At 41.8% G+C, this 26,561-nt stretch overlaps 1 protein-coding gene across 1 annotated transcript in view; it reads right to left on the reverse strand.

Moving 5' to 3' along the window:
- Positions 1 to 26,561, reverse strand: part of NPEPPS (aminopeptidase puromycin sensitive) — a 1,948,381-nt gene that overhangs the window by 1,018,383 nt on the left and 903,437 nt on the right. Inside the window, exon 13 of the mRNA XM_044054968.1 lies at positions 4,570 to 4,709. Coding sequence (XP_043910903.1) covers positions 4,570 to 4,709 — 140 coding nt within the window. The remainder of the gene's footprint in view (positions 1 to 4,569; positions 4,710 to 26,561) is intronic.

Raw genomic sequence — 26,561 nt, forward strand, 5'->3', positions numbered from 1 at the left:
AGTCATATGACTAAGATTGTGTGTACAAAAATGCTTAGAACTATTTTAGATGATCCTTAGCTGAACGCTTTCACATGGTCCCATTCAAAACCTCTGCTTAAAGTTGCTATTGTTGGGACAGCACTACTTTATTTGAGAAATGGACATCCAACTAGCTTCCTCTGCACTCGAGATGAAATCACATTAAGTCTTCAAGGATACTTTTTTGAAAGGTGTGCAGTTCACATGGGAAGAACTAAATGTTCATTTCTCAAGCAAAGACATTGCAAGAGGAAGTCTTCTGGTGGGGTTTCACTTCCTCCAACACACAACTTTCCCAGAAATATCATGGATCTTGAAATCCTACCCAAAAGTATTCAGCCAAATTATAAATAACCTGGAAAATCTGTTAAGTCCAGTAACTAGAAAGAAAAAAAATCTGTTCAGTCCAATTAACAATATGAAGATAGAGTAGAAAAGGATTCCAAAACTGAGTACTTAACGTTGTCTGTAAATTGCCTTGAAGGTACCAAGGCAGAAAAGGACTGATGATAAATCACTTCTGGTAGCAAAAAGAAAAACTCTTGGCTAAATGCAGTAGCAGTTCACACTATTTTTATGTGCCAGACTGACATCATGCAATGAGAGAACTCCAGCTTTTAGGGAACATAAAATAGTCCAGAACGTTCATCTTCACCTAATTTCCATGTATTATTCCTCATAGTACAGCAGTGATCCCTATGATGACTACTCAATATTTCAGAAGAAAATTTCAAAATTCAGATTTGGAGACCGGGCACTCTGAAACAAGTACTGAGTCTTGTAACAGCAGAAACCAAAAACCAAGACAGCTTAAAATACCTGAATAAAATATGTTAGACTTGGCAAAATAATTCTCTAAACATCTCACAGGAAAAATTAGGGCAAAGAAACAGTATTGCTAGCAACAGCTTAGCCAGGGATGGGCAAAACATTTTGGATAAGCAAGAGCACACTTCCTGCCCATATTCCAAGACCAACAAGAGTAGTTCTGCCTTGCTCAGTGAGGGGACCCCAAAAGCCGCAGAGGATGTGGTTAACACCCAGTCCATAGTGGCTATATGGATAACACCAAAGGAAACAAAAAATAATGGATGAATGGTCTGAGGAACACGCTTTAGCCACACCAGACTCAACCACCTGTGGCAAATTACCAGCCTGCTGTGACCGCAAAGCCTGCTTAGCTAATATTTTCTTTTTGTAGCTGGAAGAAGGTCCGAATGGGGAGATCAGAAATTTGTTCCATGGATAAGCTGAAAAAGGTGCTCGCTTCCAGTGGAAGCTTAACAGAAATAGTTGGTAAAACAGAAAATTTGCAAAAAAAGAAACCTTTTCAAACAAAAGCACAGTACAACACCTTCTTCAGCCTCATAATATAAACAGTTTCTCCACAGAAAAAGGAGAGTTAAACAATGTTTAACTACTTTTTACTACAGACACAAAAAAGTGCGCTCCTGTTTAAACGTACATAAAAGACATTAGACAGTCAAGGAAAAAATCAGAAGTTCCCAACCAAGATGGTTGAAGCCATAATGGATGATGAAAGAGACCAATTTAACCTGAAGTGATGGATTCCCAAACAGGGAGAGAAAGTGTTCTGTACAGAGTTTTTTCTGGACTGTGGGAGAGGGAGGGAGAAGAGAGACAGAAACAGACTAGTTTATCTTGAAAAAGAACTTTTCCAGGTTTCGATTCCCTGGTAAATTTTTCCTGAAATCTTTTTTGGGGCTGCTTTCTGCTCCTCTGTGGGGCATTTGCTCCCTATGAAGAAAGTAAACTAGCTTTGAATGACAATTCCTTTGACATCTGGAGACTGGAGTTAGGAAAATCTGTTTAAAATTCTGCATTGTTTTTCCCTTCTCCTGTATAAGAGCGCCAAAAAAGGTCCCTATGAAGGGAGTAATCCAGTAGCTCAGTCTTGGTATCCTCAGGAAGGGACTGAAGGTGAAGTAAAACAGACATTGGCTGAAGCCCTGTAGGAAGCCTCTGCAGCATCATGACTGCATTTAAATGGAAAAGCCCGACTACTTGTGAGGCTTAATCGAGCATGGCTATGTCTCGTGTCATGTTCAGAATCTTCTAAATTAGCCATAGTTTTACTTCACTCTACTAGAATGGATAAAAGATATTTTGTTGACAGAATTTGACAATTTAGGGCCCTAAAGGCCAAAGTAGCAGAGGTGTAAACTTTTTTCCAAATCAATGTGGCACAGGTATAAAACTTTTTTCCAAATCAGTCCATGGCCCTACCATCTACATTGAAGGCAACACATTAGCTGCAGGTAAAAGCTAAGTGGGCTTATCAATGAAGACAAAGGTCTGAATTCTGCTACAAGGCTTTGTAGAAAACCTTCATGTCCTTAGGGACTTTATAAAACCTAACAGGCTTTTTGACTGCTGGAAACTGTGAATCAGAGGAAATCTAAGAGGATGAAAAAGCACCCAGAAAGGCTTCTTAGACTGGAAGAACAGGGGTGGGTTTAGGAGCAACTACCTCAAGCAAATCACATTATCTTTTTCTACAACAGTTACTTGTATAGATTCCCACTCAAAACACTACATCTTCTAGTGACAGAAGAACTTTCCTTTGGGGAAACTATTGGGGAGTCGGAGGACAAGTTGTCTTCATCATCTGAAGAAAGCTGTCCTGGGGAATGAATGTGAGATAAGTATGCTAAGGAATCCTCATCTTAATCAGATTCTTCCTCCTCAGACAAGGATTCATGTTGTCTCTTTAGAGCAGAGGGGCTTGTGAAGGAGTGGCAAGGAAAGGAGGAAGAAAGAAAGAAAGAAAGGAAGGGGGCTTCAAAGACAAAATGGCCTTGTATACGCCTTGTGAGAATTCAAGCCATTCCTTTTCCTAAGATCCAATTAGGAGAAAACAAGCTTGCTGTTTTTTTCTCAGGCAGTAAGTCTGCCCTAACAAAGTGTGATGGTTCAGAACTCTGACAGACATCAATTAAGGTGCCAGGTACCACTTCCCTAACACGGATTTGAGGTATGCCCTCTGGTCTCTGAGATTATCATCCTAGGTCCCCCCCCCCTTTTCTGTCACTGTGGGCCTAGTCTCATCTAATGTGCAGACAGAAGACATCATACTGGCCTCCAGCAAGGTTGCAATAGCAGTCATCTGAGGAGTATGATGTACAGCAGATTCCTGATGCAGTTCAGTAGGAACATCTAAATCAGCCTGGGCAGCTGAAGACCCAGGCTTTCATTTCCTGATTAGCTTTTTAAGAGCGAATGTAACATTTGAGGCTAAGGGTTCTGTCATTTCATGAAAATCTGGTTCAAAGGGTTTTCAGGATGAACTAGCAGACTTTACAATTTCTGCAATAGTGCTCAGCCACTAAACAAAACAAGACACTGGGAGTGAAGTTCTTTAAAAGGGATCTGCTTACCACAATCTCTTCCCCTTTTCAGCAGACATTGAAAAAAAAAAAAAAAAAAAAAAGATGATTCCTCATTGGGGTGCTTACTTGAATAAGTCAAGGCAATGGTGGACTGGTGGTAAGAGTTTGAAGATTTTTCACTCAAATGTCCACAAGCTGAACTCCGACACCAGATGTTGGTGCATCAGGAAGGTTTTAGTCTTGGTATGCAGAGTTACCTTGGGCAGGATAACGTACCAGTACTGGAATACTACCTTGGACAGGATAACCTACCAGTATTGGAATACTGCCTTAAGTCCACTCCTGCTCATACTGGTGATGGACTACATTAGCAAACAGGTTTGCAGGGGACACAAAGCTGATGTATGCAAACACAGAATGACAGCAACAGCAGATTATATGGTTATGGAATGCAAAACTGAAGGCACAAGGGATGCAACTGAGTACAAAAAAGACAGCTGTTATGGCAACAAACCGGAGAAATCAGTTGAAGGGAAAACAGTGGAACAGTTTAACAGCTTCAAGTATTTGCAAATGGTGGTTGAGGAAAAGGGAAGACTGAATGATGTTGACAAAAGCAAGAATCAGTGCTAGTGCATGAGAGATGAATGTCAGAAAAAGATGAAAAGTAAGGTGTACAAAACAGTGGTGTGACCAGTACACTACTATATGGTACAGAAACCTGGGCAGTGAAGGCAAAGCAGTTGAGGAAACTAGTGCTGATGGAGATAAAGTGGGACAGATGAAGAAATGAGATCACAGCAGAAGGCATATTAGCTGCAATTCAAGAGAAAGTCTATGAGAAGAGATTACAGTGGTTCTGGGATGTGTGAGAAAGAAAACAATTTGAGAGACAGAAAGAAAAAAGGAAATAAAGACATCCAATAAAGAGATAGATGGACTGAGTAAGATGATCTGCTACAGTCATGCATGAAAGTCAAAGAGGGTAGGAAAGTGGCACTGAATAGAGCAGTGGCGACTATTGCCACAAACCCTCAATCCCATGTAGAAAATGGAGCAATGATGACGAATAGGAGAAAGCATGATGCACTGAAGACATGCTGTTTAACATTCACTAAAATTGAAGTTTTATTTGCATGACCAAAAGCAAAGCTTGCCAAGTACAATTACGGTATTTATCTGATCCTGCATCTCTTACCTTAACCCACTCTTCTGGTTTTACGTTTTTCAGCTCTACAGTTTTGGTTCGTTCATCCAGCATCACAGTTATTTTGGCAGAACTTGGTGCTTCACTGGTAGAAATTGCAACTGGAATCATCCACAAAGGACCATCATTACCTATTACAGAAATCACACAAAACAAAAGCAGTGCAGTTATTCAGAGACAATCCATCTCCAGCGTTTATTAAGGACATCTACCATTACCAAAAGAAGAGTTTAATTCAGATTCTTACACTTTCTGTTGTTAATATTTTGAAACAGACAAGAAATCTGTTTTGAAACCATACTATAATCCAAAATCAAAAATACAGTTTTATCTTGGCATTAAGAGCAACTGAACCTTCCAAACAGAACTGAGTGCAACATCCCTACAATGTTCAGCACAGATTACCTGCAGGATTGGCTAAAACACACTCTCATAAAACAGGTTACTATCCCCTACCTCATCTTTCAAACAGAGCAAATTTACTGTAGTACATATTATGGTCTGAAACTCTCCTGCCAGCAGAGGGAGCCCCACTGCACCCTTACAAAACAACCTCTTTTGGAGGGGTTTGAGGAGGATTGTCTGACAAGTTGTCACAGAGTCTGTCAAGGACCAATTCAGTGACATTGACCTTTATAACAAACAGAGACCAAACAGGCAAACTTAGTGGTGTTACAACTCACCCAAATGTTTGGAAACCTCAGAAGGATGTATAAAGAATGCAACACTTCTTCCCTTCATGAATAAACATCAACCACTCACCAATTCTATCAGACAACTGAACAGGCATTGCTGAAATCACTCTGACCACAGATATACAAATAGTTTACATCCACTGCTGAAGGCTTGAAGGGTGCCTCTAACAAATTAACCACCATTTCTTCCTCAAGCAGAACCAACAAAGTCAGGCGGTTACTATAAGGCTGATAAAATATATTTTGTAATCTATCTTGCCATGCATTTCATAACTGCTCTAAATCCACAGCAGTAAGGAATACAGTCTTGGTTAGCCTCGTATGAACTGAAGGACAACTCTTTCAAAGTACCACACGTGAAGAGAAAGTATGGTTATGTAAGCATACTTACCATATCAGCAGATGTAAAAATGATCACTGCTGCAGCAGCCCAAGCTATATGGGTTGCATCCTGCATAAGGTATAACATCCAGCCAGCTGCCAAAGCTTCAGGGCACCTACCACAAGCCCAAACAGGTCGAGATGAGCTGCACTAAAAGTCAGGTTTGGGCCTCAAACCCTTCAAATCTTTCATGCCAACTGAACATGTGAGGCTAAGCCCTGAGAGGACATTGCTAGAAACATAAAAATACAAATATCCACACCTTGCCATAAAAAACACACACAAAAAAGCCTGGGGTGGAGGGTGGAAATAGCTACTGCAGCAGTGATAATTCAAACACCTTCTTACACAACTGTACTATGTTCATTGTATTGATCACTGCTGCACAGCAGCCCAAGCTGCATGGGTAAATTAGGGTTTAGAACATCTGAAAGGTGGAAGGGAAAGGGGGACCAGGAGTCCCTGGAAAATAGTCTTTGCAAAGCCCAACTTGGAGAAGGAATCCAGTTTGCAATGCTTTATAAAAGTATGTACAAAGGACCAGGTTGCTGCTTTTAAAAAGCTTGTAGAGTCCAGTCCAACCCTTACCAAAAAAAGCCACAGATGAAGCCAAGGCCCTGGTAGTGTGTGCATTGACCGTGCCTGAACAGTTTGTTGCGGTGGGAATGCCAAAAGGTAATAACCTGAGACAACAGTTTGGAAATGGTCTGTTTAGACACAGGTTGTCCTGTCTTCTTATCTTCACAAGACATGGACAGCTGATTGGAAGTTCTAAAAGATTTTGTTCTGTCAAGTTAGTACAGGAGTTGTTGGTGGAATCCAAGACATGAAGTGTCCTTTTTCTCCCTTACTTTTGAGTTCTTGGAACAACACAAAGAGATGGACAGTTTGGCTTAAGGTAAACACAGATATGATTTTAGACATAAAAGGATTAGTTCTCAAAAACACTGTCCCTGTGGAAAATGAGAAAGGGTTGACTTACAATAAGCGCTTGCAACTTGGACACCCTTCTTGCGTAGGTCAAAGTAATCAGTAAAACTATTTCCATGTTATGAACCTCATCTTACCCAAATAAACTGGTTCTAATAGAGCAAGTGTTAGCTTCTCACAAAATTAAGATGCTAATGAAGGACCACTGATTGTCTTGGAGGTCCCTTACATAATACTCCTTTCAACATTTTGACATGACAATGCATTGAAAGAGTGGGATCTATGACCAGACATGCTGAAACAGCCGAAAAACCATGACAGAGCAGTAAGACAAGACATAGAAAAGTAACGCTCATAAATTTTGCAAAAACTGATAAACACTAGTCCTGAATGGGTGATGGTTATTTTGATGGCACCAACTAGAAAACCTTTTCCAACTGCTTATATACGATTTTCTGGTAGAAGACTTTCTTGCCTCCATTAGAACCTGTAGCACTGTCCTCAGTAAACAGATGCCTAAATGTTATTTAGAACCCATCATCCAGGCAGACAGCTGAAGTTGTTTGGGGTTGGGATATATTAAGGCTTACCTTCATAACCTCGAATCACAGTGGTTCGAGTGCTCATATGAGCGACTCAAAACCACGAAAGTGAAAACGTCGACGGTCTTTAATGCTCGAAAAACAGCAACTTGAAAAGCAGATTCACTGTTTTTTTGAACATTAATGTCGAACAAAAAAAAAAACGACGTGTAAAGCAGGGGGGCAAGACCCCTGCACCCCCCCACCCCCTACTTTATTATTCTAACTCCGAGATCACACTACAGTGGGGAAAGGAACCATTTCCCGATCCCCACTATAGTGCAATCCGCCCCAGAATGTCGAATGTGCAATGAGCAAATCTCACTGTGCAGTTGCTCATTGCACATTCAAACCTTTTTCCGTTCGGCGTTTGCAAACTTTGCAAACTGACTTTCAGAAAATTGCTGTTCGCCTTTGTGCAATATGCACATATAAAGGTAAACCTATATTAAGCACCCTTGGTCTTGTGTGAGTAGATACAGTCTGTGATGAAGTTTGTAGTAATTTCCCCTGGCCAATTCCAAAAGAAGAATCACGGTTGCATAGACAAGAAGGGAGACACCACATGATACTAAAGGATTTCATCTGAATCTTCAAAAGTACCCTGGATAACACTGGAAAGGGTAGAAAAGTGGACGTGAACATTCCTGTCCAATAGGCCTTCTTGCATGGAGTCCTGGAGCAGAATCTTTTCAGCTGATTATTCAAGGAGGAGGAGGAAGCCCAAAGGTCTGCTTGAGGAACTCCTCACAGATGGATATAGTTTCTATTCCCGAGGATCTGACTGTGTACTGCTCAGCTTGAATGCCACGAAATTTTGCTTTGAAGGAATGCTGGATTCCCGTAGAGTAAGACTATGCTGACATGGTTAGTCTGATTAGGAGCAAGACAAAATAAAAAAAATGAAATTGTCGGTAAATAAAACAAGCCCAAAGACTTCTGTAAACATAGCAGGGATTTAGGACCTCATAGGAGGCCATCTGTAGGAAAACAGCATGGCTTTAGGATCACTCAGGAGAGTTCTGTAGAGAATCACAAGCCCCAGAGTATTAGGAATGACTGCAGAGTTGATTTAGGAGTTGAAACAGTGAGCGAAGCAGCAATTCGTGTGTAGGTGGGAGATATGACTTAGGATTTGACAGGAAAGGCAAAACAATGGGTGCAGCAGCAATAGTGTCTGTGTGTCTAAAATGGCAAGTTAGGGGGGTTAACTAGTTAAGTGACTTTGTGCAGAGTCAAACGCCAAGCTTTGACTATTAGAAAGCAAGTGCCTTAAAACGCTAGACCATCTGCCAAGTCTCCTTTACTTTAATTAATTCATTTACTTGTTTATTTTTGCTTTTGTAAACTACTGAGTATTACAATCTTGTCATTGTCAAGAGTTTTATAGTGTGCTGTTCAGCGTCAGTGGAACAAAAGGTTGTATACTTGCCTTTGGCGCAGAAGGCTGGGGGCTCTCTTCCCCCACCAGGTAGACTGATTGCTGAGACTACTGTCCAGCATAAAGGAAGAGGTGGCATGAGGTGGGGTTTGGTATGAGATGCCTACTAACTATGAACCTGCTGTCGGTTTGCCAGTTATTGCCTAGCGCACATCACCAGACCATTTTTTCTGTAACATTGGCAATTTACTTTTCAAGGGCAGCAGGCACTGAATTTGTAGATGAAGCACTGAAATGGAAAGTTGCTTGCCAGCAGCAACCTCTTCATTAGTTACAAATCTCTAATGTGGAATCATTCAGATGAGTTACTTCTGCAGAGACTGTGCATACTGACCGATATTGGTGGATTATAATGACAGCAATTGGAGTGGCCTTTTAAGGTTGAAATGCACTCTGATGGCAGCCTTGTCGTTATTGTTTCACTGCTTACTCTAAAAATGTTTAAAACTACAACTGTAAAAATCATTCTAACAGGTGGTGCTTTATTGCAGAAATAATAGCATTAAATACAATCAGAAAGGTGAATCAAAGACCACATGCATTTATGCATGGCCCTAAAAGTGATTGCAGAGGCCCATGGTTTGAAAATAGCCAAAGGCAGACAATCTACTTCTGGTCAGATACATTTTCTTTGAATGTAGGTTTCACTGCAGTTCCTCATACTGTGTTTTTATTGTGAGAATGCACTCTTTTGTTTAGCAAATGGCTATCAGTGTTTGTGCTAACAAACTGAAATAAAAGTTTTAAATGAAATCCAAATATCTGTGCTCACTGCAGAAGCACAGAAGAAAATAGTATGCACACTGACAGGTCTGGACAGCGTTTTATGGTAACTAGAAGTAGGGAGAAGCAAATACTGGGAAACTGGAATGGCTGCTGGGCGGGGGTGGGGGCTTGATGCACTACCCTGTCTAGGGCCCCATTTGACCATGATCCAGATTGAGTTATCAGTGGCCACAGGCCTGGATGCATTACCTACAGAGTCGTATACAAACATTAAACCATGGGAAGTGACCTGCAAAAATGGAAGAAACTAAACTACACAAAGCAGATTCTCTCTCTCAGGAGCAAACTACAGATAAAACATTCCTCATACTTTCACAATCAGTCTGAATAAACTTTGACAGACTGCCAATTCAAAATTATAAAAATTAAAGTTGAAGAAACACATTTCTTCCCAAACTTACCAACTGTTTTACAGAGCTTGACTGAACAGGAAGGATTAAAATAAACAAAATGCTGGGAAGGAGGAGGATTAACTAAAATCTATAGCTGCTGGGTAAGGTCTTGGACAAGTGTATAAAAACTAGAAAGACTGAGGAACTTTGTAAAATGTATCTGCTTTTTTTAGAGGCAGCATTTTGGCTTTCATGGAAACCACATGCTGTGACAAAATACGTCCTCCAAAGCGGACAGCACCAAGGGATGGGTGAGGGCTTTGGAAATTCCAGTTGTGGCAAATCCTAATATTTTCTAGAGACTGAAAAACCTCAGTGTTCTCCCATTGAAAGCAATGGTTCATTGTAGAAACAGTCACAGAAAAAGATAATCCCTCACAGGGACTTACAGGATACCACACATTCCTCAGAATCTGAAACAGAAACCTGAAAAGTCTGCATCTGTCTCTTTACATTCCTCTACAGACTCCAAAATCCTGAACTTCTTCAGGGAAAGAGGAATCCTTTTTCTTTTACCAGAAACCAGCTTACAAGAAGGTCAATGGGCCTCACACAACCCTCATCCAAGTCCAATAAATTACTCCTGTCCAGGGAAACTGACACAGGAAATGCTAAATGTTTACTTTTCTGCTTTGACAAGAAATTTAGGGCACTGGACCTAGTATTGCCAGCAAGAGTTTCCCAGGGATGGGCATAACATTCTGGCTAAGCAGGGGCACATTATCTGCTCCCTCTCCCATGACAGACAACAGTAGCTCTCCCACGCCCACAGAGGGGATTCTCAACATCCATAGAGGATGTGGCAAACCTCCAGTCCATGATGGCTGTATGGACAAAGTACAGTTGTGTACACTTACCATAAATGTAGATGTTCGAGTGTATTCACTGTTGTAGTCGTCACATTTGGGTTATCTGCTTGCAGTAGTCCTCAGTCGGCCTGATTATCAAAGTCTTGAGATGGTTGCGGTCTCATCTCCCATGACGTCAGGTAGTCAGGGGTATAAAGCATGCAGCCGATGCCATTACATCAGTTTTTCTTGCCCCAGATGTCAGGTGCCCCCCCTAATGGGAAGCAAATATATACATACAAGTTTATACCTCCAACAAAAAAGCAAATAACACCAAAAAGCTTTAAGCATAGGAAAAAGGAATAGAGGTACAGCCAAAAGTCGTCAGGGGGCTGGAGGGAGGGTAACCAGGACTGCAACAGTGAATACACTCAAACATCTACATTTATAGTAAGTGTACACAACTGTACTATGTTCTTCGTGTTTCACTGTTGCAGTCATCACATTTGGGTCGATTCCTGAAGCTAAGGATGGGAGGAGGAAATTAGATAGCATTAGGACCAGCTATAAGGCCCTGCAAGACTGCAGTGGCAAAGTCAGCTCTGGATTTAGAGAAAATTGGCAAATGGTAATGCTTGGTGAAAGTATGTACAGAATTCCAAGTAGCAGCTTCTAGGATGTCCCTGGTAGGAACACCTCTGAGAAAGGCTGTAGAGGTAGATGCAGCCCTGGTAGAATGTGGTCTTAGCCCCTGTGGGATAGGTTTTCCATGGTGCTTATAGCAGAAATGAATGCAATGGCCTATCCATTTAGAAATGGTTTGCTTTGCAATGGCCTTCTTTTCTGCCCCTGCAGCAAATGCCACCAGCAGCTGTTCAGATTTCCTGAGAGGTTTAGTCCTGTCCAAGTAAAATCTAAGTTGTCTGCGCACATCTAAGGAGTGCAGTATACATTCCCCTTTGCTCTGTGGATTAGAAAAGAAGGTTGGCAAATGAATGGACTGATTAAGAGCCACACTGGATACTATCTTGGGCATGAAGGAGGGATTGATCCTGAGGGATACCCTATCGGCATGAAAGATGATGAAAGGCTCCAACTGCCATAAGGGCATGTAACTCAGACACCCTTCTTGCTGAAGTGATGGCTAAAAGGAAGGCTGTTTTCCAAGAAAGGAATTTCAACTCTGCATTTGCAGCTGGCTCAAAAGGAGGTAAAGTGAGTTTTTCCAATACAAAGTTAAGGTCCCAGGCTAGAGCTGCGGCTCCTCCTGGGTGGTCTTACGTTTTTGGCCCCTCTGAGGAACTCCCCGAGTAGTGGATGAGAGAAGAGGGGTGGTTCTGTGTTGTAATGAGCTGAAAAGGCTGAGTCATGAATGTTGATGGAGGAAAAGGAAAGGCCCTTGTGAAGCATCTCAGTCAAGTATTGAAGAATCTGAGTGCTTCTGAGCGCTGCTGTGCCCATCCCGAGTTTGGTTCCAGGAACAAAATCTTTTCCATTTTTCAGCATAAGATTTTCTAGTACTAGGCCTTCTTGCCTCCAGGATGACATTTGACACTTGCTTACTGAGGGATGGTAACGGAGAGATCAGGTAATTAGGCAGGCTGCCAGGTTCAGGGTTTGAAGCAGAGGGTGCAGAATATGGCCCTCCTGCTGGGACAGCAGGGTAGGGGTCTGAGGCACGTGCCATGGTACCAGCAGTGACACATTGTGAAAGAGGGGGTACCAGTGTTGGCGTGGCCAGTCTGGTACAATCAGTATCGTCCTTGGTTTGTCCTGTTTGATCTTTAGTAGAACCTTGGAGAGGAGAGGCAGAGGAGGAAAGGCATAAACTGATAGATTTTTCCAGGTGAAGGACAGGGCATCCACTTTCCAAGCTTGTTTGTGGGGAGTCCTTGTGCAGAATTTGTCCAATTTTTAGTTCTGGGGGGAGGCAAACAGGTCTATCTCTGGGCTCCCCCATTTGTTTATCAACATGTTGAATTGTCTTTGGTTCTAGTTTTCACTCGTGTGGGTCCATGAGATTTCTGCTTAGTTCGTCTGCCAGTGTATTTAGCTTTCCTGGCAGGAATTGAGCCTGTAGGTGCTCTTGGTAGCTCAAGGCGGTCTTCCACAGAGCCATGGCTAGTCTGCAGAGTGGGTTCCCCCCTGCTTGTTTATGTACCACATAACAGTGGTGGTGGTGCACGTCTTTACCATTAATTGCTCTGGAAGAATGTGGTCCTTGAAGGCTGTCAGCATTCTGTACAAACATTTCTTTTTGATTGATATGCAGGTACATCTGACTTGGGTTCCATTTGCCCTGAATGCACTTCCCTGCCAAGTGAGCCCACCATGGATAGTCTGATGCGGCTGTTAGGGTTTGGGTGGCAGGGGGTAGAGTGAATGGCAGTCCCTTGTTTTGGTGGCAGGCCTCTGCCCACCAAGGGAACTGTAGGCAAGGTATGATAGGAATAATTGCTTCTAGATCCTGAGAATGTTGACACCATAGGCTTTTTAGATACCACTGTAGTTTCCTCATATGCAGTCTTGCAAATGGAATTAGGAGAATGCAGATGGCCATGAACCCAAAGGCTTGCAGTATTTGTCTTGCAGATAGCAAGGTCTTTGTGGCCATTAGTTTGAAGTAAGCTGTCAAATGAACTTGTTTCTCTGGCGTGAGGAAAGCCATCTGGGAAGTTGTGTTCAAGCTTGCTCCCAGGAATACAATTTGTTGGCAGGGTACAAGATGTGATTTTTTTTGTTTATGGTGTACCCCAGAGAAGTTAGCACCTTTTGTACAAACGCTAGATGATTCAATAGTATGTCCTGGCTTTCTGCCTGAATTAGACAATCGTCCAGGTATGGGTATATTTGAATATTTCTTTAGCTGCAAAATGCAATGACTGGAGCTAGGCATTTTGCGAATACCCTGAGCGCAGTAAATAAGCCAAATGGCAGTGCAGAGAACTGATACTGCATGAAGCCTGCCTTGAAGCGTAGGCATCTTCTGCAAGATTCCCTGATTGGGATGTGCAGGTAGGCTTCCTTTTAAATCTAGTGCTGCCAACCAGGCATCCTTGCCTAGCATAGGAAGCAACTGAAGAGTTAGCATCTTGAATTTTGGGATCACCAAAAAAGTGTTTAGGATAGAGAGAGCCAGGATAAGACACCAGGAGTTCTTTTCTGGGCACCAGGAAAAGTCTTGAGTAGAAACCTTGTCCCCTTTTCCTATACTGGGACAGTTTGAATAGCCCTTATATGAGAGAGAACTTGCTTTTGAGCCTCTGCCCAACCGTTTGGGGTTGGTAAAGTGTGGAAGTGGAATCTGTATCTTTGGGAAACTATATTTAAAACCCATTTGTCCTGGTTAACGAGTTCCCAGTTTTTTGGCTGCGGAGCAATCTTTCCCCCTAAAGGAGCAGTCAGTTGAGAAGGGTTTGGAAGTTTTAAAGTTATTGAGACAGTTTACCATGGAGGGAGTATTACTACTCCCTGCTTTGGAAGTGGGAGTCCCCCCACTGCTTAGTCCTGTGCATATCTTGGGACTGAAGCCTGGGTGTTCTGCTGGTTCTGGGTTTGAACTGAAGGCCTGGAAGAGGCAGGAAAGGACTAATTCTTAGAAGGCCAATGCCTACTAAATCTTGGAGGCTGTACTTGCAGGAAATCTTTAACATTTTGCATAGATTTATCTTTTTCCTCCATCTTTTTAAGTACTACCTTCTGCTTTGTTGCCAAATAGGCGGTCCTGGTTTAAGGGAGCATCCAGCAATTTAGCTTTAACATGATCTGGCAAAGATTGCTCCTTAAGCCAAGCATGCCTTCTAAGTACAGACCCAGTGACAACAACCCTGCAAGATGCCTCTAGTGAATCAAAACCACACTGCAAAGTATGTTTTCCAACTTGTCCAGCAGAATGCATTAAATCCTGTAAATCCTTATTTTCCGCAGAGTCAGGAATCAACAATTTTCTGTTTAAGCAATGCAATAATATGCTGATACTTTAACATATGAAACTGGCAGTTTAAGGCCCTAATGGCCAAGGCTGCAGAAGTGTATACCTTCTTTCCCCATCTATCCAGTGCCCTGGAATCTCTACCAGAGGGGGTGGGATTTTTCACAGTAGTAGCCTTAATGCCCTCGGGTCCCTGTGGAATGGTTTCAGGATCCGCAGTAGGATTTTTTAAAGAGGAACTTGAGTCAGGAAACCTGTAATATCTATCTGGTTTTCTGGGAGCAGGAGGTAAGGAGTCAGGGGCCATGCTAGATTCCGGAAAGGCATCAACAATGTCCAGTACAGAGGGTGTAGCTAAAGGCCTGTGTTGGGGTAGGAGTAAGAAATCCCTAAGCCTCTTTTTAGAATTAGAGTAGTCCTGGCTTTCCCAGTGAAAATGCTCCTTAAGAGTATGCAAGGTTTCACCAAAAGAGAAATCCTCTGGAGGGGAAGCAGAGAGAATAGTCTCCTCTGCATCAGAATCCACATAGGTAGATAAGGGTAAATCCAGGTCACTAGAGGAAACAAATTTCAGAATACAGATCAGAATAATCATAAGCAAATTCAATCCTAGGTCTCTTAGAGGGAGAAGGTTGGTTTCCCCTGATTAAAGTAATAAGGTCTTCAGCCATTCTTATCATTTGTTTTTTAGGCATAGAGGCCTGACCATACGGTCTGGGTGTCGGTTACTGAGGCATGGATCGAGTTTTAGGCCTTGAAGAACAAGATGGCGTCAGTTTAATATGCAAATCAGTAGGCCTGAATACACTCAGAAGCCGGTGCCTGCACAGTGGCTCTGGACCCATCCAAGGTAGAGACATCCGCAGGTTCCACAGTTGAAGCATCTTACGGCATACCGGACTCCAAATGAGACTCACAGGCCTGTGAATCTGAAGTAGCAGGTATCTGGGGCTGTGAAAGCGTCTCACTGAGTACCGGCGAACTGGCGACTAGCTTAGGAGAAGCGTCGTCAGCAGTACTGGACCTAGGCGGCCTGTCTGTCTTTATCTTTGCATTTTTTCGGAATGTCGGCAGTCGGGTGGCTTGCTGAAGCCATATCTGGGTAATTGAACAGAGTACCAAAATATTTAGAAGTATATATATATATATATATATATATATATATATATACATATACAAATATATATATATATATATATATATATATATATATATATATATATACAGACGACAAATAGTTTGTTGTTTAAATAAGGCATAAAACCGACAGCGAGGTACGTCGTGGTCAGGGCCTAGGCAAGGAATACAGTACGAATGAAAATCTTTATGAGTTATTTGCTTTCCACAAGAAATACAATTATTAACCTTTACTGACATCGGTTTAGAGCAAGAAAAAGTTTCCCCAATGGGGTACTTAGCTTTAGTTGAAGACTTCGGTTCTGAAACTCGAAAACGAAAATTTCAAGAGTCGGCCAACCGGCATTTGCGAACCGCTTCTGCTTCAGGCACCGCACGGCAAGAAAGACTGATGCAATGGTGTGGGCTGCATGTTTTATACCCCTGACTACCTGACGTCATGGAAAATGAGACAGCAACCGACGCAGGACCCAAGACTTTGATAATCAGGCCGAATGAGGGCTACTGCATGCAGATAACCCAAATGTGATGACTGCAACAGTGAAACACGAAGAGCATCACTGGAGGGATCTGCAGAAAAAGATGAGTGGTCTTGGGAACGAGCTTTGGCCACAGTAGAGTCTTTGTCACACTACTATTTTATGTGCCACACTGAGATCCTGCAGTACCACAAGGCTCTATCGTTGGTCTTCTCTAACATTCTCAACATCCTCCAGACATTCATACAAGAGGCTTCCCTAATACAGTAATTTTTTGGAGGTGCGACTCCACACTCATACACATCTGACATGACTCACCTCCAAAAAATTACTCTCAGGTTCATAAGTTCATTGAGAATTATTTGGTTAATGGCACAAGCTCCTTTACACTCTACCCAATAATATCCAGGATATGACATTATATCTCAATTCCCCAGATATGGGATGAGGTAGTATCTGGGTATTGGGTGTTGGAGCCCTGAGTCATTTTGCAGACGGCCTCTGTCCATAAGGGATATTGGCGGTACCCTGGGAGTGAATTTACAACTCTCCATTCATTTATCCAAATTATTTTTGAAGAGAGTTAGGGACAGGCTTTGTTTTATGAAGATGGGAAGTTTATTCCACAGATGAAGAAGCCTTTGGGATATGAATCTGTCTCTCCAGCAAGTTCTGTCAAAATCACAAATAAGTTTCTGGAACATGTAACCCTTGTATCATTTTTCTTGTTAATATGTAACATTTTCATCAGGGTTGGATCACATTACGCCCTGTAGTTCAGGCACAAGTTACCTCTCAATAAATTATACGAGACAGAATAAAGGGATAGGGCCTTTAGTTGGTCCACATATGACATGTGTCTTATGCTTTGTATTTTTAGTGAGAAACATCTGAGGCCACTCTAATTGGTGTAAAAGCCTGGTTAGGTACATGCAGAATGGAGCACTGTGCTTGATTATGGGCCTGATGAGAGCAGAGTAAGTGGCACTACAACTTCCTTTGACCTTGATGCCACACCATTGCTTATAAGTTGAGCCACACAGAAGGATTTCCTCACTACTGTAGCTATTTGGTGGTCAAACTTTAGGTTACCATCTATCTGTGTTCCTAGGTCCTTCACCACTGGTCAACTTTTAGGGGTGTGCTATTATTATAATTTGCAGGTATATCTAATTTAAAGGAAGAGTATGATCACGCATTTTTACCATTTAGTCTCAGACCATGGCTTTGGCACTAGTCGTTTGTCATTTTTAGGCCTGTATGTAGGATGTCCACATCGTCTGGGGATTCAGTGATTGCTCCTAGCTAACAGTTGGTGAACTTGGTGAGCCAGAGTGCCTCCACATTGGCCTTTACTTCAATGTATATACCAAAAAGGAGGGGTTCCCAACACAGAGCCCTGTGGGACAGCGCTTGTAACAGGTTTATCGAAAAGTGTATTTGCTTATTTGGACAACGTGTCCTGTCAGTGAGTCAGTTTGCTAGCCACCTGACAAGGTAGGGGTGACTTTCTTGAATAAGTCTACCAGATTGAGCAGACAAAATCTCTTTGAAAAAGCCAAATTGGGTCTGGTCCAAAGTCTAGAGATTTCCTAGGTTGTTATGGATCAGGTCCATGATAATTCTCTTCGTGGTTTTGGAGGCAAGACTGGTCAGCTGGGGCCTATAGTTTTCCTGGGTCAGTTGATGGGCCTCCTCCCTTGTGCAGAAAGACTGTTGTAGTCCTCCATTCCACTGTGACAAAGCCTGTCTGGAAACTGTGGTTAAAGAGGGTTTTTAGTGGCCCTGATAGCTTTTGTTTTAAGCTATTTAAGAAGCATCTTGGAATGTTTTTAGGACCCATGGAGGCTGTGTTTCTGGCTTTAGCAAGCACAGTAAAGACCTGTTCCTTCATAATGACTGGTAGGAGAATGGGTGCAAGTATTTCTTTGGGTGTGGTAGAAGGTGATGGGGGGACTGAACTGAACTTGTCAGCCAACAGGTTTGCTATAGTTTCAGGCTAGGTAATAAGTGTTGCCATTCATGATCAACTTGTCAAACTGCTTAGCATTTCCCCTGAGGTTACAAACATAACTAAAAAATGCCTTTTGGTCTTTCAACTGGGTAGCTATCTCTGCCTCGTAGTTTGCTTTGGCAGATTTTGCCATCTCTCTAATTTGTTTACTTAAACTGGTAAGCATCTTTTTGCACTGTTTTGTCTGTTCCTTCATGGCACTGGAGAGGATTTTATTTCCTTTTGTTGAATAGCCTACTTATGCTAGGAGTCCACCAGGGTAGTTTATTTTTGCCAGTAGCCATAGATTTGACTCGGACAAGTACTGTCTCCTCTATAACAGCTATGAATGTGCTTGTACAGTGCTTTTGTGCATAGCACAGAGTAGGCTTCAATGTCATCTGGGCTTGGGGGGACTTGGAAACTTAATAAGCTGTCACTTTCAGTTAATTGGCCTTAAAGTTCTTAAACGGTTTGAAATTTGATGGGGGCTCAAAGTTAGTTTTAATACTAAAGGAGATCAGTTTTGTGGTTAGATCTTACCAAGGAGTTAATGCATGGGAGGGAGAAGCATCCCCCCCCATGCTCATGAGTACCACGGTCTAGGCCATTTGTACCTTTGTCTGGGGGAGCCAACTAGTTGCTCCAAGATGTTTGCACTGCCAAAGTTCAAAAACCTCTGAGCAAGTGAATTATAGGTCATAAAAGTCTTTCAGTTTGTGGAGGGATAGTTGAAGTCACCCGTAAGTATGGTGTTAGACTGAATGTTAAAGGGATTCCACTAGGTTTAGGTAGGAGATGTGGTTTTCCAGACTCGTGTTAGAGGATCTGCAGCTAGCAAGGCTATGATAAGGGCTTGCACTTATGGTTAGTTGGGCATGGAGCAGCTCACGTGAATCATGTTGCTGGACCAGTCTAATGGTATGCTTGTCCTTTATGTACACAGACACCTCCTCCCTTTGTTTTGTTCTGATCTGTGGGGGATCAAAATGTACGAAAGACATTGTAGCCTTTCAAAGCCAGGGTGCTCTTTATGGTTCTGAACCATGTTTCCATGAAAGCACGTACGTTCATGTTCTCCAGGGTGAGGAGTGCGGGCAGTTTTTTATTTACAAAAGCATACGTCTGGAGCATTTCTCCCCAGCCTCTGCTGAAAATTGGCTTTGTTCCAAGTCCGCCTTTCCTAGTCAACAAATGTTAAATAAAGGAACAAAGCCTGGGCTTCATGGAGAACCACCAAAGGACCAACTACTATATAAACAACTAAGGAATGATACAAAGAAGTCCATTACTCTAGACAAAAAAAAATATTAGTCACCTGCAACAAAAACACCAAAATTGCCCGCAGAAATTTTGGGCTACTTCAAATATCCTCCTCCACCCAGGACATACCACTACCCCTACCCCCTTGACTACTGTCCAAAAACCTCCAGAAAATGTGGCTAACACCTTCTTTACGGAAACTGTTCAATCCCTCGCTAACAATCTAGCCCCTAATACCCCAAGTATCATCGCCAACAATCTAGCCCCAATAGCCCAAGTACTATCAACCCCACACCCAAAATACATCTGTCCTTCAGTTTTCAACCAGTACCAACATCACTAATCAGCTCACTGATCAAGAAACTAAAACCCACCACCCTATCAGCAGACCTCCTCCCAGCAGCGCATCTACAAAAAGCAGGACATGAATAAGCATACCCCATTTCAATACTAATCAACAGAACCATTCTCGAAGCCTACATCCCTTCCATATGGAAGATCTCTCATATTATTCCTCTTCATAAAGGAGGTAGCTCCACTGAATTAAATTATAGACCTATAGCCATCCTGTCACTCTTGGCAAAAATCATGGAAAAATGTATCCACAAAACTCCTACCCTATCTCAATCTGAACAATCTTCTAGCCTCCTCCCAGCATGGTTTTAGACCATACCACAGTACAACCTCAGCCCTCTTATCATTCTCTCATACAATAAATCAAAACCGTAACAAGCTCTCCTCTGCCCTTTTCTTAGACGTATCCAAGGCGTTCGACATGGTAAACCACCACCTTCTAATAAGTACACTAAAAACGCTATCACTACATAACCAAGCAATTCGCTGGTTTCAGTCTTATCTAAGTGGCAAACAACAAGCAATATTATGGAAGGGGAACCTATCCACTCTATTACCAGTCACCCTTGGAGTCCCTCAAGGGTCTATATTAGGCCCACTCCTATTCTCCATCTTCATTAATGATTTGAATACAATCATCCCAAAAGCAACGTGTATTCAGTATGTGGATGACTCAACCCTAATCTGCTCTGCTACCTCTCCAACAGATTTACAGAATCTATCCCAAAGTACTTTTAATAAGGTAGAAAACTGGCTCACTCACCGGCCTCTTCTATTAAATCCAAATAAAACAAAGCTGTTACTCTTTACTCCCACTAGTAAGGTTCCACTACCATTACTTACCATAAAATCCAACAATAGAACTATAATTTCCGCAGAACCAACTACTAAGCTACTGGGTGTATTGATTGACGACAAACTGCTCACATCGACCGTACCATTAAGACGGTAAATACGATACTTGGCTCTTTATATAGGAATAAACAATTTCTTACCCCATCTGCTAAGACCATGATTGCCCAAACACATTTACTTTCAACCCTGCTATATGCTTCTCCTATTTTTACAAATCTAAGAAAATCGGACCTAAAAAAACTCACTAGGTGCTACAATAATATTGCCAGATTTGCCACAGGTTCCATTATAGACAACACCATTGCCTTAACCTTCAAGCTCTAGGCTGGCTAGAACTACCCTGTCAAATTCAGTATAATCAATTAATCGTGGCACACAAAGTTCTCTATCAACCAGAAAACACACCCGTACTTAAAAATATCATCATCCCATAGAGTAACCTAAAAACTCTCCGCTCCTCTAATAGAATGCTAGTTCAAACTGTTAAAACCAACAACTTAGCTGGTTACTCTTTACCAACTCTGTTGGCAAAATCTGGAACTTACTTCCTGCTGAACTTACTGCAGTCCCCTCTAACTCAATTTAAAACATCTCTTAAAAACACTACATTTATGCATAAAAGTCTATAATTCCCTAAATCTGCTATATATTCTGGCATATCTGAAATAGTTTTTGTAAGTGTTCCTGCACAAAGTATATAACTGTCAAAAGTATGTAACTGTCGTGTACTTATGTATACAATTGTCAAATCACTTTGTCTGTATGTATTTATGGAGCTTTCCTCTCCGGGCCACCGCTAAAAATGGACTAAAATCCAGTCAGACTCTCTCGGTTAACAAATGTAAAATAAATAAAATAAATACAAATAAATAAAATAAACTCCTAGGGTTGAGTGCAGTCATTTAGCTGGCTGTGGGCAATTTCTGTTATATTGGAGGGTTTAACAACCTGACATGGCCTAAAAAAGGCACTTTGGGGCTAGATAAAGATTTTCTCAGTTTATGGAAGCCATGTGGTTACAAATGCAAACCATCTCTGGCAAAACATCGTGGTTTGTCAATCATGTCTCCCTAGGCTAACAAATACTGGACCCCCTTGTTGTGACACCAGAAACTAAGCCAACAGCTGAAGTCAGTAATTTTTTGTTCGTACTGTGGCATCTTCATAGGTGAAGGTAGGATGCTACTCATGGCTAGACTAATACCTGCCTGAGACACATACTCACAAACCACCATGTCCATCTTCATTTAGTTCAGTGAGGTCCGTCTTAGGCCGTTTATGCCCACATGGACAATGATCATGCCATACTGATACTTGTGGTTTAAAGCCCCAAACATGCATAATTTGGCAGACCCTGGCTCAGGCAGACAGCTCACTGTGATCTTCTCCTGGTTTAGACTGGTAAGGGGGACCATCAGTATGTCTTACTATGCAACCCCCAATAACTAGAATGTTTGGCTCTGTGGTGTGTTGCCTTATGGGCTTGGAAGCGAGGCTACTATGATTTTCAGAACTGTGTTGTGTGAGGTGCTATCCTTTTCGAGTGTGCATGAAGCCAATGAGAGATGCTTTTAGGTGGTCTTGGAGGTTTAGGTAGAGAAGATGAGAGTACCTCCCCATACGTGGGTCTGTGCGTCTGTTCCTTAGTGCTGGTAGGGAGTGTTTTGGGTATAATTTTGACAACCTGGTTTGCATTTTGTGTGTGTGCATGTGAAAATTTTGCCTCCAGTGACATTGTGTATCTACATTTCTCACATACTGCGTTTGTAGGTCCTAAAATTCAGTGGTTGTCAGTGAACATGAAACTGCCTCAGCTGTTTGCTGATACATTGCTACTGTTTTATTCTGCATTTATTCTGATATTGCACTTGTTTCTCAGTTTGTTACTTTAAATATCTGTAACTGTTGCAAATTGTTTGTGTGGGCTGTGATAGCCGATTTATAGCATTTATAAGTGTTTACTGTATCTGTTCTGCTTGTCTCTTTGAAAAAAAAGAAAAAACCAAAAAAATATCTCTTGTTTTCCCGCCTTGCTAAGCTAGATTAGTCCAGTTTCAGAGCTTGCTGATCCCTGGACTTTGTTTGCAGTTCCTGTTACTGATTCTTTACCTAATTTGGAAAGGAGGAAGTTCCTTTGCTATCCAGTGGGAGTGGGAAGCATTGAGCTGCCTGTTGGTCCAGTTTTGTGAGGTTTCAGCCAGCAACTTGTAGTTTATTGGTCGTTTTGGGCCAGTTCCTAGCTTCTTTCAGCCCCCTGATATAAAAAACGCTAAACGCGCGTTTTTTGGCTTGTACCTACTCAGCACAAGATCCTCGTGGTGGCCAGGAGTGTAATCCAAGCTTCAGAGAGCTGAAAAGCGACTTTACCTGATATAAGTATTTTTTTGTGGCTTTCCACTTCTATTTATCTTGCTACTGTATTTTCGCCTGTTTGCTGATACATTGCTACTGTTTTATTCTGCATTTATTCTGATATTGCACTTGTTTCTCAGTTTGTTACTTTAAATATCTGTAACTGTTGCAAATTGTTTGTGTGGGCTGTGATAGCCGATTTATAGCATTTATAAGTGTTTACTGTATCTGTTCTGCTTGTCTCTTTGAAAAAAAAGAAAAAACCAAAAAAATATCTCTTGTTTTCCCGCCTTGCTAAGCTAGATTAGTCCAGTTTCAGAGCTTGCTGATCCCTGGACTTTGTTTGCAGTTCCTGTTACTGATTCTTTACCTAATTTGGAAAGGAGGAAGTTCCTTTGCTATCCAGTGGGAGTGGGAAGCATTGAGCTGCCTGTTGGTCCAGTTTTGTGAGGTTTCAGCCAGCAACTTGTAGTTTATTGGTCGTTTTGGGCCAGTTCCTAGCTTCTTTCAGCCCCTGATATAAAAACGCTAAACGCTGCTTTTGGCTTGTACCTACTCAGCACAAGATCCTCGTGGTGGCCAGCAGAGTAATCCAAGCTTCAGAGAGCTGAAAAGCGACTTTACCTGATATAAGTATTTTTTTGTGGCTTTCCACTTCTATTTATCTTGCTACTGTATTTTCGCCTGTTTGCTGATACATTGCTACTGTTTTATTCTGCATTTATTCTGATATTGCACTTGTTTCTCAGTTTGTTACTTTAAATATCTGTAACTGTTGCAAATTGTTTGTGTGGGCTGTGATAGCCGATTTATAGCATTTATAAGTGTTTACTGTATCTGTTCTGCTTGTCTCTTTGAAAAAAAAGAAAAAACCAAAAAATATCTCTTGTTTTCCCGCCTTGCTAAGCTAGATTAGTCCAGTTTCAGAGCTTGCTGATCCCTGGACTTTGTTTGCAGTTCCTGTTACTGATTCTTTACCTAATTTGGAAAGGAGGAAGTTCCTTTGCTATCCAGTGGGAGTGGGAAGCATTGAGCTGCCTGTTGGTCCAGTTTTGTGAGGTTTCAGCCAGCAACTTGTAGTTTATTGGTCGTTTTGGGCCAGTTCCTAGCTTCTTTCAGCCCCCTGATATAAAAAACGCTAAACGCGCGTTTTTTGGCTTGTACCTACTCAGCACAAGATCCTCGTGGTGGCCAGCAGAGTAATCCAAGCTTCAGAGAGCTGAAAAAGCGACTTTACCTGATATAAGTATTTTTTGTGGCTTTCCACTTCTATTTATCTTGCTACTGTATTTCGCCTGTTTGCTGATACATTGCTACTGTTTTATTCTGCATTTATTCTGATATTGCACTTGTTTCTCAGTTTGTTACTTTAAATATCTGTAACTGTTGCAAATTGTTTGTGTGGGCTGTGATAGCCGATTTATAGCATTTATAAGTGTTTACTGTATCTGTTCTGCTTGTCTCTTTGAAAAAAAAGAAAAAACCAAAAAAATATCTCTTGTTTTCCTGCCTTGCTAAGCTAGATTAGTCCAGTTTCAGAGCTTGCTGATCCCTGGACTTTGTTTGCAGTTCCTGTTACTGATTCTTTACCTAATTTGGAAAGGAGGAAGTTCCTTTGCTATCCAGTGGGAGTGGGAAGCATTGAGCTGTCTGTTGGTCCAGTTTTGTGAGGTTTCAGCCAGCAACTTGTAGTTTATTGGTCGTTTTGGGCCAGTTCCTAGCTTCTTTCAGCCCCCTGATATAAAAAACGCTAAACGCGCGTTTTTTGGCTTGTACCTACTCAGCACAAGATCCTCGTGGTGGCCAGCAGAGTAATCCAAGCTTCAGAGAGCTGAAAAGCGACTTTACCTGATATAAGTATTTTTTGTGGCTTTCCACTTCTATTTATCTTGCTACTGTATTTTCGCCTGTTTGCTGATACATTGCTACTGTTTTATTCTGCATTTATTCTGATATTGCACTTGTTTCTCAGTTTGTTACTTTAAATATCTGTAACTGTTGCAAATTGTTTGTGTGGGCTGTGATAGGGCATTTATAGCATTTATGAGTGTTTACTGCAGCTGTTCTGCTTGTCTCTTTGAAAAAAGAAAAAACCAAAAATATCTCTTGTTTTCCGCCTTGCTAAGCTAGATTAGTCCAGTTTCAGAGCTTGCTGATCCCTGGACTTTGTTTGCAGTTCCTGTTACTGATTCTTTACCTAATTTGGAAAGGAGGAAGTTCCTTTGCTATCCAGTGGGAGTGGGAAGCATTGAGCTGTCTGTTGGTCCAGTTTTGTGAGGTTTCAGCCAGCAACTTGTAGTTTATTGGTCGTTTTGGGCCAGTTCCTAGCTTCTTTCAGCCCGCTGATATAAAAAACGCTAAACGCGCGTTTTTGGCTTGTACCTACTCAGCACAAGATCCTCGTGGTGGCCAGCAGAGTAATCCAAGCTTCAGAGAGCTAAAAAAGCGACTTTACCTGATATAAGTATTTTTTGTGGCTTTCCACTTCTATTTATCTTGCTACTGTATTTTCGCCTGTTTGCTGATACATTGCTACTGTTTTATTCTGCATTTATTCTGATATTGCACTTGTTTCTCAGTTTGTTACTTTAAATATCTGTAACTGTTGCAAATTGTTTGTGTGGGCTGTGATAGCCGATTTATAGCATTTATAAGTGTTTACTGTATCTGTTCTGCTTGTCTCTTTGAAAAAAGAAAACCAAAAAATATCTCTTGTTTTCCGCCTTGCTAAGCTAGATTAGTCCAGTTTCAGAGCTTGCTGATCCCTGGACTTTGTTTGCAGTTCCTGTTACTGATTCTTTACCTAATTTGGAAAGGAGGAAGTTCCTTTGCTATCCAGTGGGAGTGGGAAGCATTGAGCTGCCTGTTGGTCCAGTTTTGTGAGGTTTCAGCCAGCAACTTGTAGTTTATTGGTCGTTTGGGCCAGTTCCTAGCTTCTTTCAGCCCCTGATATAAAAGCGCTAAGCGCTTGCGATTTAGCGATTTATGCTGAAGTTTGCGGAGCTGCTACTGTTGCACACTAGGGCAGCGCCGGTTAAGCAGATTTAAACTATTAGGGCTACCTAAATTACACTCTTCAAATTTTCCCTTAAAACTACCTTCCTCGAACTATACTACTGATCTAATCAGCGTATCCTATAACTAAAAAGATCATCTCTACTTGACTCCAAGTAGACTATTCTCTATCTGTTAAACCCAGCACTTGCTCCTACAGTACTTATTACCTTGATACGGCACTCTTGTCATAGATAGTACCCCAAAAGGCAAACCCCATTTCTGTCACCCACGCCCCGGAATCTTTTTCAAAGTTTTTGTCTATTCCTTCTAGCATGTCGACGGATCAGTTGCTAGTGTCCTCTCCTGCTCAGCTGGTGAACCTGGGAATTTTGAGGCAATGTTACAATTGCCTCATGTACACAGACAACCCTCTCCTCCTCCCACAAAACACAAATACATGCGAGAGATGCAACTATACGGCCAAACTGGAGGCTGAGCTCTCTCAACATAGGACTGGCAAGACCAGTCAGGAGGAGAAGGTTACCACACACACTATAGACCCAGTCTCACATAGTACCATCACAACCTCAAATCATACACATAAACACACAAAGACATACAGGTAGT

This window comes from Protopterus annectens, chromosome 13.part0 (assembly GCF_019279795.1).
Source record: "Protopterus annectens isolate FY-2018-M chromosome 13.part0, PAN1.0, whole genome shotgun sequence".
In the NCBI taxonomy this organism is placed as follows: domain Eukaryota; kingdom Metazoa; phylum Chordata; order Ceratodontiformes; family Protopteridae; genus Protopterus; species Protopterus annectens.